We start from the raw sequence: 21014 nt of genomic DNA on the forward strand, positions 1-21014 counted from the left end.
CCCCCGCCCCCGCCCCCGCCCCCGCCCTGGGGCTGCTAAAAAATTGAAGTAATATTTTTTTTACTGAGGTGCACTATTTTATTTTTTTTACATTTCTTGCGTCCTTTTGAATATGTACATTCTAGTTAAGGAGTTACATTTCTGTCATATGTATTGAGTCATTCGTTGAGGTTTATTGACAGGTTCATCAGTCCCCTTTGCTTTTGTATTATGGGTCATGAGAGAGCTGCCAGCCCCACCCACAATTAGTAGGCAAGTACAGCCAAGAACAATAACTTTTATCAGTTATGGGGCAGCACGAATGCAGCATCATCAATACTCGGCTACTGCTACAAGTTCAAAGAATCAGGTATCTACTTCTATTGGCATTTGCTTTAACTGCGTAATGTGCTAGCAAACTTCTTAAGCTAGGGTGAATTTTACATACGTTATGATGTACTGAAAATTTTAGGAGAGGAAGAATGATATGCTGATTGCATAAGTTATGAATAAATTGTTAGCTCTAAGGTGTGCCGTCTCTTTGGTCAGAAACAAGTATAAGATGTTATGTTTATATTTTGCTAATTGTCTTCTGTCATACTTTAAACTTTAGGAGATACCCATTTGCCTTTTCTCTACCATTTTGCATTGCTGCAATGTTTGTTTAGTTGCCTTATTGTGTTGGAGCTCAAAACTTATTTTTATCTCCAGCTGATCTTGCTTGAACCCCCTTTTTTTTTGGCCAATAACTTGAACTCCCCTTTTCAAACCTTTGCTTAGTACTAAATATCATTATTCTGCAGAGGCTCAATTGCCTCACATTGCTTTTTCTAAAGATGGACTTAGACAATTACCAAATAACCTTATGGAAAAGAAGAGTAGACATGAACTTGTAAATATATTATCTACATTTAAGATACCTGATGCTAATATCCTACTATTTTGACACTCCCTTGGTTATTTCATTGCCTAAACCTACTGGACTGAGTTTATCACAAAATTTTCAATTATTTGAATTTGATAACAACTTATAGGAACTATGAGATTACAATTGAGCTTTTTGATCAATCCAGTAAATTATACAAATTCACTAGACATCTGCCCCTGCATTTGGTAAAAAGTGGTATAAACATGTAGCAGCATTGTTTCATTTATCTGCTTCATGATGATTATTACTGTCATATGCCTTTTCCACTGTTCTCTTTCTTGATGTTGCATGATGGATGAGAAACACCGAATGGGCGTTTGCTTTACATTGCAGGTGTCAAGAGCAAGTCCAATTTAATGTATTATCCAGACATCTAGAAATCGGATCACATTATGGTTATTTCTGGTGGTTCCAAGGGGAAAAATTGATGGAATTTTGCAATGCAGCACTCGGAACTGGCAGAATTGATTGGTGGATCACAAATTCAAATAACCATGTTTTGACATCAGATGCATGAATATAGGTGCTATAGAACTGGTATAGGAGTAAAAAAGACCTGCTTGCAGGATCTCTGATTCGTAAGCATTATTTTGTAAATACATTCTGAGGTATTGGCAGAGGCAGTTATGTTGAGAGCAAGTTGAACATATGCTCCTACAATTTATTTGATCAGATCTTTAATAGATCTTATAAGATTCTGTTTAAAAGGATTAAAACTCCAATGAAATAATTAAGCAAGAAATGTTAAGAAAGTAGAACAAAGGGGGTCCCCCATCATTGTTTTTAGATGGTGGAACAAGAAGCTACATAAAGATATGGGCACACAGAGTATTTGGCTTATTGATTGGTACATAATCCTCTTACTTAAAGAGTAAAGTTTAAATTCTCTTCTCAATTATATAAAAAAAAAATTACGTACAAGTATGGGTTTGATTTGGGATAAAATTTAAATAAGTATTTTTTTATTATATTTAATTAAGTTTGTCTATTTTTATTTTTTATTAAATAAAATTTTATAATTACTACTTGATTAAGTATCATTAATCTAAATATAATTTATCATTTTATATTCATATTATCCTTATTTTTCAAATTCGGATCCGCAACACTAACATGTCAAGTTATCATCCTACATCAGGATGCATACAGTTAGTGAAAATATAAAAATAATTTATTTAAATTTTTGTGAATAATTTTTTTAGATATTATGTCAAATAATTTTGTATGGTGAAAATAAATATGTAATAACAAAAAAATTTATTTTTTTATTTTTATTAACAACAATTGTTGAAAGTTCAAGTCTTATAATTTGTAATGACTTAATTTTTGCGTTTAATAAAATGAAACCAATTTTTGTGTTTAATAGAACACATTTTGGAATTATAAAATTTTGAACAGAAATAAATATGCCTTTCTTTTTTATTTGGATAATTGAGAACACAAAAAGCTTTCTCTGATTACTATGGTACCAAACTCTTCGTTTTGCCTTTTTCTGAAAAAGCAAATTAAGGTTTATTCTTTCTCTTTATTCAAAGGTTTAAACTTTAATCCTGTTCAAAGTAGTTCAGTTCAGCCTTTAACCCTCCAACAAGTTACCCGCGGTCCCCGCCAACGTAATTGAGCGGGAAGAAGGACAGCAAGACTCCAAAAGAAAGAATGAAAGAGAAGAACAGAAAAGTAGTTCTCGTTCTCCCTCCAAATCCCAAAGCACCACAAACAATAAGAACAACTAGATAAGGCAAAGCCTTCTTCAAGGCATTTTCTTCGATGATTTGCTCTTCAGAATCTCTCTATGGTAAAGCAAAAAAGAATCCAAACCCAATCCACACTCTGAAAAATTCTCTTCAATTCCCATATATTTTTATACGCTAGTATACCAAGATGATCATCACTCTCCATTGCTCCAAAACCACTCCACAACCATGGCCAGTAGCAGCGGCACGAAGAATGAAGATTATAACATTCTTCCATTTGATGAATCACCGATTATGAAACTTCCCGAGGTTCTAATTTTTGTTTTGTTGGGTTTTTCTTTTTGTCGGTTAATGCTTAGTGTTGAAATTTTAATCTTCCCTTGTGGTTATACATAGGTTGAGGTTGCGGTTGAATTTGTAAGTAAAATGGAGAATCTCCCAAGAATTGAACGTGTTGTTGAAAGAGACATATTTCATGGGCATCTCCCAAGAATTGAACGTGTTGTTGAAAAAGACATATTTCATTGGCTTTCTTCTGTTTGTGGATTTCAGGTAAACTCTCCATTTCTTATTTTCTTCTTTTCGTTAACTTCATTTGTTTCATCTATGGAACTACGGATTCCTATTTAGAAACCCTGAATGTTTCTATAAAAAATGTAATGCAGTCTGTGTGTGTGTGTGTGTGTGTGTGTGTGTGTATTGGTACACAAGGAGACCCGTTTGGGTCTGGAACTACACAATCGGAGGTGGTCCTGTTCCATCAATAAACCTACCCTTTTTATCTCGGGATTCAAAGTCAAGATTTCCATGTTGAAATTTTGAGTTCTAACCACTGAGGTATCCCCTTGGGAGCAGTGGATATATCTATATTTCAAATGCACACAGTTGGTTGTCCATGATGATTTTTTGATTCATTACACTCACATGATGTCTTCTCATATTTTTTGGGACATTGAAGAGAGGGAACACATTGAATCAGAGGGAGCACTTAGTATTGCTACTGGCCAGTATTTACACAAGGGAGAAGGATCTTAATCAGGTGAATAATTGTTAATATAAGTTCCATCATGCTTTCTTTTTGAATCTCGTATCTGCGTTCAGTGGACTTAATTTCAGCCTTGATTTTCATCCATATACCCCCATATTTTGAAGATTAATAAAGTGTTTGTTATAGGATGGGGCAATTACAAGGACCATAAAGCAATTGAAAGATGACTTTTTCAACAATTATCAATTATGGTGTAACTATATGCATCTTCGACCACAAATTTGGTAAAGTATCTTGTCATTGAAGATTATGAAAGAAATATTTTAAAGCATTTATTAAAACTAAATCAGTATTAGATCTTATATTGCGTATTGAGCACATTGGTGTTTTATGTTTATTTTTTTCCTTAATGAATTTTCCACTTCGAAGGAATCATGAGCAGTACACAGAACAGCAGCTACATGTCATCTACATTGCACTCTATCTTCTTATATGGGGTGAAGCTTCAAATATTAGATTCATGCCTGAATGCATCTGTTACATCTTCCATAAAGTACGTTTACTCTTTATTTTAATGAATCACTCTCCATGAAATATTCTCTAGTTGCAGCTGGTGCTTTTATTTGTTCAAGATCTGCCATATTGTTATTGAGGCAATAGCTAGTGGGCATATAATTAAGAATCATATCATATTCTTTAATGGGTTATATCAAGAATTTTTATATCATTTAGATCATGAGCCATCATCTCATGATTCTTGTACAGTCACAATGATAATTACAAGTGCTTCAATTTTTATGGAAATGGAAAAATGCTATATCTATAACCTATGGCCTGAGCAAATAGTCACAACTGTCTCATGCAAATTTCATGAATTGTTGAAGCGTAGAAAGAAAGGCCCTTAGTTGTGGATATGAACTTTGTCATTTTCATGTTAGATAACCGGGGGGAAAAGAGGAAAAAAAAAAAGAAGAAGAAATACATTATATCGACACTTCTGTCATTAGTCAACTAATCTGACTTAGCTGTAATTCTGTGTATTGACTGCATTAGACAAGTAAAAGAGTTTGAGAGACTGTTTTTATCAGACATATGCACTCTTCCGCAGCTTTGGCTTTAGGTGGGTAACGGAAATCCTACCCTACAACCTGGAAATAATTCTTAAACTTGCTGCATCTGCTTGATCATCATAAGAAATATTTTACTGCTAACAAACCAATCATGTTATGTCGGTCATTCATGAAGAAGTTTTTTCTACTTGAACTTTTGCCTTGTGGATGATGATTCTAGATTTATTTTGTTGAGAAGAAAGAAAAGAATATGGTAATTGAGTATCAGAAGATTACGTAAATTATGCAGTGTAAGGATGCATCATAGGTTTCAGATTGATCATGTGGAGTATTGATATTAGTACACGCCCCCCACTTCTTGTTTTATCCCTTCTAAAAGTAACATTCGGTTCTTTTCCCTGTTTCCTTATAAGATGGCAAATGATGTTCATCAAGTTTTGTCTAAGATTGCCACGGATGGAAAACCAGCTGACTACTTTTTAAGAACTGTTATAACTCCTATTTACCAGATCCTATCTAAGGTAATATTCATTTTATTGCATTGTACAGATTTTTTTTTCCTATCTATTTGAAACATCATACCTAAAAATTTGTTATAATTTAATGAGAAAGGAAGCTGAAAAAAATAAAGGAGGCAGGGCAAGCCATTCTCTATGGAGCAACTATGACGATCTAAATGAGTGCTTTTGGTAAGATTTTTGAATAATTTATACTGTTTTACTTTTACACTGGTCAAATATATATTTGATGTGTAAGATATACTACCTTTTTCCTAGGTCTGAAAAGTGTTCTTCTGAGCTACGTAAGCAAAAAGAAGGGAAGCCATTGCGATCTTCAGATGAGGTAACCTTTTTTTCCCTCTTAAATTTTAGCCCACAGTATATAGTTGTTTACCCATCTGTATTGATATGCCTAGTGTATTTACCATCTCTCAAAAGAAATATTCATCGTTAAATAGTTTCATCTTTCAATGAGTCACTTATAAAGCATATAAACCACATATATAGAAGAAATCTTTAATGGAACTTAGGTTCAGAACAATACTCCAGATTCATTTCTTTTGGAGGAGAGATGGAATAGAACAATCTAGTTTGTGGCACCATAAAATAGTGGACGGCTTCTGAGTTATTGGGAGTTTTCTTTTCATGTATGATCTCTTTTATTTTTGTTAAGAGCAATAAGATTTTATCAGAAACCTAGAAAATGATTGGAAAAAAGAAAGTCAAATGACTTGCTACCCTTACAACATAACAAAACCATTAATAGACAACATTGACAATTGTTTACCCGTCTAATCAAAGGAAACAACAAACATCCCTAACAAAATGCATATCTTTGCTTAAATTAATAATAGTAAATAATTCATTGACTATGAAACGAAAAAATCATTGAAGTAAACATAAAACAGCACAATCAACAGTTCCAGCATTAATAATAACTTCCAGAAATATGAATGATTATGTCCTGCTTTACAAAAAATGGCAGCTCTTTGATGCAAACCTCTCAGGAATTTTTCTAGCCTATCTACAAGGATTACTTTCGTCCCCAATTTGATTCATCATCCCAGAACTACTAACACTGCATCATTATTGTTGTGCAGGCAATGCTCATCTCTAATAATTTATTGTAGGTATATTTGAGCCATCTCTAATAATTTATTGTAGGTATATTTGAGTGATCTCTAATAATTTATTGGAAACTTAAAGAATTTAACTATGTCTGAGAAACTACATATTGAGCACATAATTAGTAAATTTAAGTTCTTTAGTTAAAAATTAAAAGAACTAAATGAAGAGAGTGCAACTTATTGGCTCTGAGCAATTTTGGCTTGAGTGATCAAAAATGAAACAAAAGCTAAAGTAAGCTAAAGTTTTGCTTGTATATCCATGGTTAGGGTCTTTGCAGATCTATGAAGATTGGTGTGAGGAGAACATTGTAAATTATTTTCCTTGAAAGTTGATAAGGTTTCATATGAAATGAATGTATTAAATTACTTATGTTTGCAACACTACAAGTAAAAAATTTGCAGTTTTTGGAATTTTAAAACAATGTTAATTTTCCACTTCTGAGGCATGTGATTCAGCCTTTTCTCAAGAATTAGCCTTGCTCTCAATGAGACGAGATAATTCTTTTCATCGATGCATTGACCTCTATCAGTCCTTTTCATTCTAGTTTGCTTCTTTTATATAAGATTTGAGTTCATGCTCATATATTCTATGCAGATTCTGAACCAATTTATTGTTGGAAACCGATGCATTATCAGTGGTAGGAAGCAGAAAATTAATTTTGTTGAGGTCCGAACATTTTGGCAGCTTTATAGAAGTTTTGATCGAATGTGGATATTCTTCATAATGGCTTTGCAGGTGACCTTAACTCTTAACGTAGTGCTTAACAATTTGATAACTGTCCAGAATGAATTAATGGCATAGACGATTTTTTCTTTTCTTCAGGCTATGATAATTGTTGCATGGACACATTCTGGATCTAATGTTGCTAATAATGAAGATGTCTTGAGACGAGTGTTGAGCATTTTCATTACTTATGCTATTCTCAGTTTATTGCAAGGTAATACTGATGCTTTTTATTAATATCCTCTTCTTGTAAAAGCAATCTCATAATTGTCAAATTGAGCAACAACAATATAATGAAGAAATCTTCAAGTCATTTTGTGATTTTAATTTTATGTCTTAATTGAGCCATTCATCCTCAAATTCTACCGTCAGATACACACAAATTTAACTGCATTCTATCGATAGAATGAACTAAAGATTTTCATCTTTGCCATATAAAATTTTGCACAGCTATTCTGGACATAGTTCTCAGTGTCCATTCTTGGAGGAGCTCTGAATTTACCCAACTACTGCGCTACTTTCTGAAATTGGTCGTGGCATCTTTCTGGGCGGTGGTTTTGTTGGTAGGATATTCCAAATCTGTGCAGGATCCAACAGGACTGATGAAGTTTCTTAACCGCTGGGCCAGGGATTTACACAATCAGTCATTGTATAATTATCTTGTTGTACTTTTTATGATACCTGATGTACTGGCTACTATACTATTCTTTCTTCCTCCTTTGCGGGAAAAAATGGAGTTATCAGATTGGCCAATAATTAATATTGTTATGTGGTGGGTTCAGGTAAGCATATTTAGCATTGTTGCTTTTTTGTTATTCTTCTTGTTTATTTTTTTTCTTCTGTCTGGGCATTGTTAGTCTTTTTCCCTTACATTCCTTGCTTATTTTCTTAATTTAGTTTTGAGGTCATCTATATTAGTATTTTCCTTTGCTGCAGCCAAAACTTTATGTTGGAAGAGGCATGCATGTGGGAACCTTTTCACTTCTAAAGTAAGAGAAAAAGATGTTTTCATTGGGCTTTTATCTCCCTAGTCGTGTTTAAAGTTCTTCGCCTTGTTGTAGGATTTTAACATCTTGCATTAAATGAATAGTATTTCTTTTCTCTCAGGTATACAATATTTTGGATATTGGTGCTAAGTGTCAAGCTAGCATTCAGTTACTATGTGGAGGTGATTTTTCCTTTATTTTAATGCATATCTTTTTATAGTCAAAATACTCGATATTCAATTTTCTTACATTTATTAGTTCATTTCCTTCAATGGACACATACATCTCATAGTATAAGAGGAAGTAGTTTGTAATTTGTCTTATATTGGTACGTCACACTTTAAAAGTTCCCTTGCAACATATTTGTAGATAAAAATATCTTACAGGTTTGGATTATCAAAAATTACATCAAAGAAAAGTTACTCTTTTGATTTAGCTAATCTGTACCAGAACAATGCTTTGTGTAGAGGGACATCTTGCATGAATGATCCCACCAATTGCACCTAGTAACATAATGCTTGACATCTGAATTAAGAAGTTAATTCTATCACAGTTAGATGATTTCTTCTCTTCTTTTTCTTTTATTTGTTCGACTATTGTTTCATATTTTTCAGTTTTAAAAATGGAATCATTGCCAGAAAATGCAGCATAACTTTTTCTCCAAGGGTGTTCCCATTGGTTGTAGAGAATAGAGTTATGACTCAGGAAAATGTGATATCATGTGGTCTTATTAGGTGTACTTGCTGATGAAGAGATTTATCAGGTCTGATCCAAGTCATTTTGGTTCCAAGATGCCTCTCTTTTCAGAACCAACCTGCTGCACACTGACACCAATTTTGAGGGTTTTAACCGTCTTGGTTTGGCCATTGCTTGATCTTTCCTCCAGCATGCTAAAATCTTCTTAATGCTTTCATTAGGTTTATCCCTCAGTTTCAATTTATGTGTTGAAATTTCTTCTTACCTGACTTCAAGTACCAAAGAATAAGCATGCTAAAAATAATAGTAATTATTGGAGTTGAAGATGATTTCTCAAACTTTGACTAGATTTTCCAATCAGTGAGAACAATTCCATTGGCTTTAATTTTCAAATTATTGATCTCTCAAACATTTCCATCAAATTATTTATAAGTGTTGTTTTCTTTGAGGATTTATGAAATTCAGATAGTTGCTGATCACTTTTTCACTTCTTGTGTCAATAGATATTGCCACTTGTTCGACCATCAAAGGCAATTATGAAGATATATGTAGAAGACTACCTGTTGCATAAGTTTATTCCAAATGGTAATATATTATTCTTTGTTATCTTTTGTTTTCTCCTTCTGATGGCATCAAAATCTTTTTATTTTTACTTTCAACTATACTAATTCATATTCTCTAACTTTTATAGTAAAGCACAATATGGGAGTGATTGTTGCAATATGGGCTCCAATTGTCCTAGTAAGTAACCTTTTAGGAACTTTAGTATGACAAATTGACACCATACTCTTTTAACTCTAACGTCTATCCTATAACTTGTACCATTTCTAAGAGAGCACTTTTGTGCAGGTCTATTTCATGGATGTTCAAATATGGTACACCATATTTTCTACCCTCTTAGGTGGAGCTCTAGGAGCCTTCCGACACTTGGGTGAGGTATGAGGCCACTTCATTCACACACTGTCATAGAAGATACTTTAGGATTAATGTGAAAGAAACTGAAGTTTAGTTTCATCCTTTGTTCCTATCAATCCACAGATTCGAACAATTGGGATGTTGCAGTCCAGATTTAAATCTATGCCTTCAGCTTTTGACCGCTGTTTTGTGCCACCTTCAGGACCTGCCACAAAGACGAAAGACTGGGTAACGCTATTATAACTTGTCTGCACAATGAGTCTTAAATTTTTGGAGTTCTAGTACTTTATTCCATATTGCAAAAGCATTTTCTTTCAAGATAAATGTAGTTGATGTTTGTGGCATGCTTATTATCAATTTATATAATCACGACTTTCAACCTAATCTATTTCTTTGGCTAAACATATATAATTTCCCAGCGTACTTCAAAAGAACCAAAAAACATGGCAAAGTTTTCTCAGATGTGGAATGAGTTCATATATTCCATGCGAATGGAGGATCTGATTAGCAATAGGTTAGAGCTTCTTCTTCCCTTAGATTACGTACTATTAGACAAACATACAAGCACACTTTCTAATACTTATTCTCCCCTCCAGGGACAGAGATTTGTTGCTTTTACCATTTCCTTCGAGTGATGAGTCTATGGTTCAGCAGCCACTCTTCTTGCTAGCCAGTAAAGTAAACCCTCATGAGTGTTTCTCTTGTTAACCATCACATGTAATGAAGTCTTTGTTTTATATATATTTTTTTTCTACATGTGACAGATTCCTGCCACATTAAACATGGCAAAAGAGTTTAAGGGGAAGGCTGATCATGAGTTAAAAAAGATGATTGGAAGTGATAAATATATCCGTTCAGCCATACAAGATTTTTATTACACACTTCGGGATCTTATATTCTTCCTTCTAGAAGATGAAGATGACAAGAAGTAAGGCAGAAGAATTTGTACTAACTGCTTGAACTTGCAGGCATAATTCTAAATGGCATCTAGCCAGTTAAGAATACATTACTCTTTTAGTAAAAATTAAAGGTCTGCGGTTGTTTTTCCATTTTCTCTTTCTGGGATAGGTTTGTAACGGAGATCTATGATGCCATTGCTAAAAGTTTAACAGACGAAACTTTTTTGGAAAACTTCAGAATGAGTGGTATGCCTTTGCTGGCTGTCAAGTTGGAGAATTTCCTTAACATCTTGGTAATAATTGAGCTTATTTTGCGTTTCCTTCTTTATTCTTCTGTATTTTATCCCTTCACTTTTTCTCCATGTATGCAATTAAGCACCTGTTTCTTGAGTTGTTATGTCACAGATGGCTGACTGTAGAGATGATAAAGAATTCAAGGCTCAAATAACCATAGCCCTCCAGGATATCGTGGAGAGTATCATGCTTGACATTATGATTGATAATACTCTCAGAGGAGATCAGGAACACGATCAAGTGTCTCAGATGTACAATAAAGAGCAGAGATTTAGAAAGATAAATATTAGTGATATAAAAGGCACAATCTGGAGTGAGAAGGCACTGAAAAATATTTATTTTTAAATATCATTTTCACATATTTCAAAAAGAGATATATTTCTTAACAAATTACAAAATCTCTCCAGGTAAATAGGCTTCATTTGCTTCTGACTGTCAAGGAATCTGCCACTAATGTGCCTCTGAATTCAGAGGCTCGTCGTCGAATCACTTTCTTTGCAAACTCCTTATTTATGAACATGCGAAGAGCACCAAAAGTTAGTAGCATGCGTTCCTTCAGGTCAGTTACTCTAGGCAATTTTGAGACTCTTATATTAAAAACCAGCTGTGGTACAATCCACTAGTAGATTCTTTGATCACTTCAAAAGTGAATTTAAATACTTGCTTCATGATTGGTTGACCTTCAGGGTAGTTCTATACAAATTAACATCTAGATATAATTGGAAAAGATATTGCTGTAAACTAGGTCCTTCTTGAAACTTGAACATAAATTCATTTCTCGCAATTTATTGTTTTAGTGTTTTGACTCCACATTACAACGAAGAAGTTCTTTACTCTGATAAAGAACTGAAGAAAGAAAATGAGGATGGGGTATCAATTTTGTTTTACCTGAAGACGATATATCCAGGTGAGTTCTATATCCATTGCTGTATTACTGTTTATTATGTGGAATAACTTCAATTATGCTAGCAATGTGTGCAAACTAGATGAATGGACCAATTTCCTGGAGCGTATGAATTGTAAACCTGATGAGGAGGGTGTTCGTAAGTGGGTGAGTTACAGAGGACAGACACTCTCTAGATCAGGTCTGCATGATGATTGTCAATTAGCAATCTGTCATACAATAACTTAAATTGTAATAGTTAGTTTTAGGTGTTTGACATAGTTATTTTTTCCTATGTGTTTTCTCCCAGTGCGAGGGATGATGTACTACAAGAAGGCTCTAGAACTTCATTGCTCCCTGGAATACACTAATTGTAATGATTTATGGTTTTCTTGGACTTGAGATGAAAATTCTAAATATCATCTACATTGTTGCATTTCAATATCTATCAGTTCCGCTAAATATCATGCCATATAGTTATTAACTTTATATTCACTTCCTTTGCAGCTGATTTAAGCGAGGATGGTATTCGGAAGCAAGCACTACCTGATTTAAAGTTCACCTATGTCGTTTCTTGTCAGATATATGGAACTCTCAAAAAGTCAAATGATTCTCGTCAAAAGGATATTCTAAATCTCATGCTATTGTAAGTTATCCTGCAAAATGCAGTCATAGGACTACAACTCTCAATATGAACCTACTGTTGATGCCATTGCTATTTACTTTTGAAATTCTACAGGTACCCATCACTGCGTGTTGCTTACATTGATGAAGTAGATGAGCCTGTGAAGGAAAATTCTGGGGGAAAAACTCAGAAAGTTTATTACTCTGTTCTTCTCAAGGGTGATAGGATGAATAGCCATGAAAGAGTAAGTGCTAGTTTGATCTGAAATTAATTTGCTATAGGAATTGTGTAAAGAACACTAAATTTTTAATGCTTCCCCTCTTGGGAATCTGGCAATCCTTACCCATTTATAATAGTACAGGCCTAATGGGGTAGATTGTATGAATTTGATTCCTGTTGGAGTGAGTGAATATTTTGCATGTCGTAGCCCACTATAATTATGCATACAAAATTAATGCTTATAAATTATGTATACAAGTACATACTCATAAATTGCAGCTATGAAAATAAGTTTAAGCCTTTCCTCGTAAGGAACTAGCTTTTGTTTCTCTCTCTCATATCTACTAATAGAAAGCAGGATGCCTAAAAAGTAAAGTATAACCTAATACTCAAAGATATGTTGAGACCAGAAATTAGTGCAAAGTCCTCTAGATTTGGAATAGAACATAGTGTATTGTTACATGCATTTTCCTTGGTCCTAACTAGGTCTTTTAGAAGCTAGCGAGGATCTGCATGTGCAACCATAACCTATAAGGCCAGCAGAGAGTGATATCCTACTCTACAAGATATTTACGCTTGCTAGCTGCAATAAATCAATTGTCTAAATTGTTGCATTTAGCCCCTGTATGGACGTGTGAAAATTTGACTCTAACTCTTGGAACTCTGTTAGAGTCAATTTCTATAGGAGTGATGGCTAAGAACTGACAACATGAATCATAAACTTTTGTTGATATTTATATGTAAGCTGTGAAATCAAAATCTCTTAAACCTTCAGGTTTAAATTGTGTCCAACAAGTTTATATTACAACCCATGTGTGGAAATGGAGATAGACTTATCTGCTTGTTTCATTCATTTTAAAAGACTAGTTCTGCGATAAGTGTTTTACACGTGAAAAATTTTACATGTAAATATTATCATTTTTATATTAAAATTATATTTTTTAACAATAAAAAAATATTCCATTAAATAAGTAATAATAATAAATAAATTTTAATGTAAAGCATATCATATAGATAATTACGTACATTAATAATAACTAAAATAAATTAAAGTTTAGTTGCATGCTATATACAATATGTTTTAGCAAAAGTATCATTTAATCTATGTTTGAAAAGTTTGTTCTTTTTGCTTTTAGGCATACGTCTTCATTGTATATATAGTCCTTGAACTTGAGTTCTAAGAATATGTGACTAATGACAACAAAACAAATTTATAATCAAACATATAATTTAGATTAATCTATCAGGCAGAATACTTAGCATAGCCCCTGAACTATTCTGAAAAATTCAAATAAATCATTGGTCTTTTATTGCATTCAATCAAATCCTTATACTTTTATTTTACCAAATAAACCTTTATGACTAATGTTTGACTAACCGTTGTTAGTCAAAATGACACTTATCATTTTTTATTCCACATGGTGCTGAAGTGGCATACTGACTTGTCAAATTGGATAGTGACATGGCATGTTGATGTAGCATGATAACATGGCCATGTGGCAATTTGACCCTCCACATTAGTGCCACATGGTATAAAAATGATAAACGTTTATTGGACAAATGACAATTAGTCAATGATTAGCTATAAGGGTCCATTTGACTCGAAATAAAAATATAGGGATTTGATTAAACACAATAGAATAATAAGGACTTACTTTAATTAGTTCAGGGCTTTTTACAGTTAAAGGTGTCAATATGGGTTGGCTTGGCCTAACTCGACTCAAACTCTTGTAGGCTGAGAAAATATGGGTTAGGCCAGGTCAGCCCATTTGTTACATGGGCCATCAAAATTCCAGGCCAACCCATGGGTCGAGTTGGGTCAACCAACTTCTTTTTTTTTTCAAAAAGAAAAAATCATTTTTACAATTCTACCTAACAAACTCCCTATTAATAAAATTGTTCCATGATTAAATCCATAAATTGAATAATAAAAGTATGTTACAAATAAATAAATTACACCAAATATAAATAAGCAAATAAATTACATCAAACATAAATAAAGTTTCAATATTTAACACAAACTACAATCCCATAAATATAAGTTTATAACCAAATAAATAGAAACTTCAAGACTCATTTATGTCCTCCTCAATCTCATCCTTAAGCAAAACATTTGAATCTTGTTTGAATAGCAATGATGTCTCAATATCTAAATCATTAATTATTAATTCAACAAGTAAAGGTTAAAGACATTAAAATATAGAAAATAAGCAATACCATTGATAACAAAATTATTAATTTTATATAGCTAAATATATAAAATTATTAATTTTTTTTTCTTTTGACCGGCAGGGTTGGCCCACCCCAACCTGGGACAGCCTACTAACCAGATGGGTTGACCCATCTAGGCCCGGTTCTAATATGAGCTTGAGTTTTCAAACCCAATCCATCTCACTTTTAATAAAAATGAGTTGGCCCAATGGACCAAGCCTCGTTTTGACAGGTCTATTTACAATAGTATGTCATCTAATTATTATGCTTTAACTTATATTAATGAGTACTTGATAATCAACTTTGTGGATCATGGTCACTCTTGTTCAAATCAATATAATCATATTTTCATGCAAAACACTAAAATTTAATAAATTTTAGATCTATAAAGTATTTTTTATATAGAAATTAATGAATAGCATTAACATATAGCAAATAAATGATGAGATACATAAATAACTTAAACATCAATTAAAACTAAATGTAAGTAAAACAAGCAATGAAGAACATGAATTGTTATGATTGAAAGTTTCACATGTGAATTATTTAATTTTGAAACTTCATTTTAAGGTCTTGAGACTCCAAACTACTAATAAAGCCTATTTTTTTGCCCATTAAGTGTTGCTATTGTCAGAACACCTCATCAAACTTTTAGCAACAAAGCTCATAACAAAAAATCACTATTGATGATAGCTCAATTATAAGAACAAATTCTTTGATAACAACTAATGGTGCTAGGAATTTTTGAATTGATGTCACTCCTACAGAAGGCACGTCAAATATAATGTTTAAAACAGAATGCCCTTTTAATTGTTGGATTAAGGTATGCATCTAGACTACTATAACATTTACTTCCCAACTTTCATGGCATTACTTGACATTCCAATTGCTTGTGGCATTACTTGACAGCCCAACTGTTGATCTGATAAAATGCCCTGTCCAGATGCTTCTTATTTATATTTTCTAAAGTTGCTAATTTCTTCTAACAACCTGGCATCACATGTGTACTTCTAGGAAATATACCGTATAAAGCTTCCTGGTCCTCCAACAAAAATTGGTGAAGGGAAACCTGAAAATCAAAATCATGCCATTATATTTACTCGTGGAGAGGCCTTGCAGACTATAGATATGAACCAGGTAGTTGCCTTTCTGTCGTCTTTTAAGGAATCACAGTTTGAACATTTGTACTATGTCTTTGACACTTTGTTTTTAGGACAATTACTTTGAAGAGGCTTTTAAAATGAGAAATGTATTGGAAGAGTTCCTACATTCCCATGGTGTGCAAAAACCTACAATATTAGGGTTAAGGGAGCATGTATTTACGGGAAGGTTAGTATCACCACTTATCTTAATAAGTGTTACTGATCTTTCGTAGTGGATGAAAGAGAGTCAATATGCAAAATTCATTTGCAAAATAATGTGAAGTACTAATTTTTGCTTACAATTTTTTTTCCTCTTCTACAGTGTTTCATCACTTGCTTGGTTTATGTCCAATCAAGAGACCAGCTTTGTGACTATTGGCCAACGCTTTTTGGCAAGTCCTCTTAGGTAAACCTAAAGTTATCATCCAAACTGACTGAGTGCTTGTGAAACATTGTGCATAAAATACTATTAATATTTTTATTGAATTTGAGCTTTGTACAAGAGGAGCTTAATTTGTGGTTTATGTTATGGTAATAACCCACACAATAATAGTGATAAATAGGCATTTCTTCCATTGATGACTAACCTTCATATAGGATAACTCCTCCTAGTTAGATTGGTTCTCACAACATTTCAAATTAAATCTTTACAATGCTATTGAATTGGATCTAACAAAGAATTAATTTAATTGACTTTGCATAACTTCCAATAAGGCTGCAAATAGATTTGAGTCAAGCTAAGCATTTCCTACTCAATTTGAGCATGAGTTTGTAATAAGTTGGATTCTGTTCAGTATAGTATATGACAGTATATTTGAAAAGAAAATTTTTCAAGTGATGATTTTGAGTGATTCTACTTTCAGTGATACTTTCTCAAGGGCTATTTCCTTTTTTTTTTCATACAAAGGGCTATTTCCTATCTATTCATGGAAGTCAAATATTCAAACACTCTGATAATTATTTCAAATCGGATGTATAACTCTTTTCCCTGTGAGCTTACTTATTTCTACCATGGCCAGTGTATTTCCTTTAAATGATTATCTTTGCAGGGTGCGATTCCATTATGGTCATCCTGACATATTTGACAGAATCTTCCACATAACAAGGGGTGGCATCAGCAAAGCTTCAAAAACTATTAACTTAAGCGAGGACATTTTTGCAGGTAATCATCAAATATTGAAATATGCAATCTCATGTATTCAATATAGTGGTTAATAGCTTAAAACTCTTCAGGGTTCAATTCAACTCTTCGTGGGGGAAATGTAACACACCATGATTATATCCAAGTTGGAAAAGGGCGTGATGTGGGGATGAATCAGATATCACTTTTTGAGGCCAAAGTTGCAAATGGAAATGGGGAACAAACACTTACTCGCGATGTGCACCGTCTTGGATGTCGGTTTGACTTCTTCAGAATGCTATCATTCTACCATACAACAGTTGGCTTCTATTTTAACAGCATGGTATATATATTTTAGCTACTTCAAAAATTAAAACTTGACTTCATAAAATTTTAGGTAACTAGATGAGTTATATAACCTTATATTACTCTGTGTAATCATGATATCTTTCTGGAAAGGACAATTATGACAAATTTTGGATGATGTTTAGGTGTGGAGCCCTTACTACCGAAGCTGCAGTTTTTCTGTAGTGGGATAGTTGTTTGGGAAGTTGCAGCGCACTCCCATATAGCATATATAATTTAAAGTTTGAAGTTAATGGGATTTGGCGTTCTTTGCACATAAGTGTAGGCACCTGGATAATACTAAGACGCATGGCTGGTTTTGTTATTTGACCTCTGCTTTGCCAGTGGTCCTGCTTGTACTCTTTTATACTTGGAATAGGTGTTGCTGTGATTCTGACTCTATTTTGATTCAGGTTACCGTCCTCATTGTGTATGTATTCCTTTATGGGCGTTTGTACATGGTTATGACTGGGCTGGAAAGAGCGATACTAGAGAATCCAAGCATAAAACAGAACAAGGCCCTAGAAACAGCTTTACTTACACAGTCTTTCATTCAGATGGGCATGTTACTGGTACTGCCCATGTTAATGGAGATTGGCTTGGAGAAAGGGTTCCGCACTGCTTTGGGTAATTTTATCATTATGCAGCTGCAGCTATCTTCTGTATTCTTTACATTCCAGCTTGGAACAAAGGCACATTATTTTGGGAGAACAATTTTGCATGGAGGTTCGAAATATCGAGCTACTGGGCGTGGTTTTGTTGTTGTACATGCTACGTTTGCTGATAACTATAGGCTGTACTCACGAAGTCACTTTGTAAAAGCATTGGAGCTGGGTCTACTGCTTGTCATATATGAAGTTTACGGGGAATCATATCGCAGTTCAAGTCTCTATTTGTTCATCACCTTCTCAATGTGGTTTCTGGTTGGATCCTGGTTATTTGCTCCCTTTATATTTAATCCATCTGGTTTTGAATGGCAAAAAACTGTAGATGATTGGACAGATTGGAAGCGGTGGATGGGGATTCGTGGTGGGGTCGGAATCCAGCCTGAGAAAAGTTGGGAGTCATGGTGGGATGGAGAACAAGAGCACCTTAGATACACAAGCATCAGGGGAAGGCTGCTCGAGATTCTTCTTGCAATACGCTTTTTAATCTACCAGTATGGAATAGTCTACCACCTTGATATAGCCCACCACAGCAGGAGTTTTCTGGTATAATATGCTAGCAAAGTATATACTGTTTTTCCTTTCAAATTAAGGTCCATTTAGGCCTACTGGACTCTCTCTCTCTCTCTCTCTCTCTCTCTGATTAGTTTTACTGCCATAAGCTTGTTATTTGTATTGTATTTGCAGGTTTATGGACTCTCTTGGTGCGCTGTTTTAGTAATACTTATAGTCCCAAAGGTATGCAATTGAAATTGAAACTATCAAGTAACTCTTATGAGGACTAGGTTAATGGAATTTGTTTGAACTAAGGTAAAACTATGAAATATAAAGTTTTCTAATTGTAGCTTAGAGTTGTTCCCACCATTTTATGGTTGGCAAAATGGTTTCATATGCATGTGAATGTAGGTGCGGGCACTAGGCATATTTTGTACACTTTATTCTTGTTCCATATCAGTCTATTATGTTCATTTTATTCATTCGTTACTTACTGATCTACTGATTGATTTGTTGATGGTGGTCTATTATGTTCTTTTTATTTATTCATTACATACTGATTTACTGATTGATTTGGTGTTCTGTTCGTATGTTCTCCACATCACTGCATAGATGGTATCAGTGCGTAGACTGCAGATGTTTCATATGGACCTCCAGCTAGCACTCAGAATGCTCAAAGGGCTTCTTTTCCTTGTCTTCTTGGCAATAATAATCCTCTTATTCAAACTATGCGGCCTCACGGTATCAGATATATTTGCATCTATCCTTGCCTTCATGCCCACAGGATGGGCCTTTATTCTTGTAAGTTTTGCAAATTTTATGATTTTCAACTTCTTTTAAGCTGTTTCTTGTCAGTTGCATCATAGCTAAAATTAACTGCATTTTTTTTTATCCAATCAACCTTCTCCCTACTTTGGCCAACCCCCAATGATGGCAAAATTTGATCTCAATTGTATGGTATAACCAACAAATGATTTACTAGATAAGTTTGATATTCACCTTCAAAACTAACTACATCTTATTGAAATTGCTTTAGAAATATATAACATGATTAAATGTTCCCAAATATATTTCTCAGCTGTTAAGAATTTATTCAAGCATCTAACAAAGAGTTTGGGAATCACTAAAATGTTGTGCTTAAATAATGCCTTATAAAGAGAACCTATTGCTACTCTGATTTTCCAAAATCTTTCTGCATAATCTTGCAAAAATCTATTTTCCATCTCTGGTTGCCAACCTACTGCTACTATTCTGATTCCATGTCCATATGTTCAATTTTCAAACTACACTAAAGAATTTCAGATTGTTAACTTTTGGGGAGAAAAAAATGGGGGGGGGACCCCCACTTCTTTGAATTAAACCTATTTGTATTAGCATCCAAAACCCTATGGGGGGTGTAAATGCCTTCTAAATATTGTACCTTGAGAAAGCACAGGATTATGCATACTGTAAGCTCACAAACACCAGGAGTAGATATTTCATGGAGATAAGTAATATATATTCACTAAGCCAACTCATTCCTTTTCCTTTCCTTGTCCTTCCTAGATTGGGCAAGCATGCAGACCTTTGCTGTATAAGCTAATCTGGGATGCAGTCAAGGAGCTGGCCAGAGCATACGACTACATAATGGGATTGCTGCTCTTCACGCCCATTGCCTTTTTATCATGGCTCCCATCGGTATCTGAATTCCAAACACGCATTCTCTTTAATCAAGCATTCAGCAGAGGCCTCCATATATCAATGATCCTTGCTGGAAAGAAAGATAGAGCCTCATCTAATTGATTTATCTGGCATCTGGTTTTTTGTTAGGACCTATTAAGTTTCAGTGTGATTATTTTGTGATATGCTTTTGGAGAACATACAAGCTGTGACTTGGTGGTGTCTCCATCTACAATCCTTCAGCTTTTTTGTTGTCCCAGATTGATGCTTGCCGTCATGGTTTCTGTGAAAATTAACTCGGATCTTTGATTCTTGTTTTTATTTAGAATAATCCAATTAGTACTTATCAAAGTATTTAGTATTTACCAATCGTCTATGATGTCTCTGCCTATTCTGATTAGTAAGCAGTGCGTTATTACAGCTTTAGTTATATTATACACTAATTGAGCATTTATGTTGTATGGAAATAGGGCTTGTTGGTGTAAGTTCATTGGGGCTGGCAGCTAGAAAAATTTGCAAGTTATAAATCTGTTGGTGAATAAATCAGAGTCTTAAATGCATTCCCATTGTGGAAACCTGCAGATGTGTGATTTTTGTGTTGATCTGGAAGGTCAATTATTTTGTTTTTCCTCTCAAAATAATATATGATGGTAGTGTGCTTAGCCTTAACCTTTTTACAATTAAGTTGTACTTAGATTGGATATCAACTTTTGGCTTGGTAGAGAAAGTCAATGTTATTTTGGGTGTTAAAATCAGAAGTGAAAGTGGCTTAATTTTAACACATGAACATTATGTTAAGAGGTTACTCAAAAAGTTTAGACATTTTAATATTATACTTGTGAGTAATCTT

At 33.9% G+C, this 21014-nt stretch overlaps 2 protein-coding genes across 4 annotated transcripts in view; both read left to right on the forward strand.

The window, feature by feature from the left end:
* The window catches only part of LOC18612245 (tobamovirus multiplication protein 1), a 12888-nt gene extending 11192 nt beyond the window's left edge, over positions 1-1696 (forward strand). Inside the window, exons 13-14 of one of the 3 annotated variants that reach the window (XM_018114267.1) lie at positions 171-349; positions 1241-1696. In XM_018114267.1, the coding sequence (XP_017969756.1) occupies positions 171-349; positions 1241-1264 (203 nt within the window). In that variant the 3' untranslated portion in view covers positions 1265-1696. The remainder of the gene's footprint in view (positions 1-170; positions 350-1240) is intronic. The other 2 variants (XM_007048935.2, XM_018114268.1) reach the window with 2 other exon arrangements.
* Positions 2515-20529, forward strand: LOC18612246 (callose synthase 7). The gene is made up of 37 exons (XM_018128422.1): positions 2515-2910; positions 2998-3153; positions 3560-3640; positions 3776-3873; positions 4019-4142; positions 5073-5180; positions 5272-5348; positions 5436-5502; positions 6882-7022; positions 7110-7224; positions 7461-7792; positions 7947-7999; positions 8118-8178; positions 9196-9277; positions 9384-9433; positions 9542-9628; positions 9731-9835; positions 10027-10121; positions 10204-10285; positions 10372-10535; positions 10676-10799; positions 10912-11121; positions 11208-11359; positions 11598-11707; positions 11787-11885; positions 11994-12056; positions 12191-12329; positions 12423-12552; positions 15753-15875; positions 15952-16067; positions 16203-16286; positions 16930-17042; positions 17114-17343; positions 17759-18556; positions 18698-18748; positions 19118-19306; positions 20051-20529. The coding sequence occupies exons 1-37, from the start codon at positions 2830-2832 to the stop codon at positions 20285-20287; spliced, it is 5127 nt and encodes a 1708-aa protein (XP_017983911.1). The 5' UTR covers positions 2515-2829; the 3' UTR covers positions 20288-20529.

The sequence above is a fragment of the Theobroma cacao genome, chromosome 1 (assembly GCF_000208745.1).
Source record: "Theobroma cacao cultivar B97-61/B2 chromosome 1, Criollo_cocoa_genome_V2, whole genome shotgun sequence".
Taxonomy (NCBI): Eukaryota; Viridiplantae; Streptophyta; class Magnoliopsida; order Malvales; family Malvaceae; genus Theobroma; species Theobroma cacao.

What these genes read in the sequence shown, in the direction of transcription:
- LOC18612246 (XM_018128422.1), top strand. Translation starts at nt 2,830, where the DNA reads ATGGCCAGTAGCAGCGGCACGAAGAATGAAGATTATAACATTCTTCCA. An exon ending in CATCTTCGACCACAAATTTG is followed by an intron (nt 3,874 to 4,018) that starts GTAAAGTATCTT and finishes TCCACTTCGAAG; the next exon opens with GAATCATGAGCAGTACACAG. An exon ending in GAGCATGTATTTACGGGAAG is followed by an intron (nt 16,068 to 16,202) that starts GTTAGTATCACC and finishes CCTCTTCTACAG; the next exon opens with TGTTTCATCACTTGCTTGGT.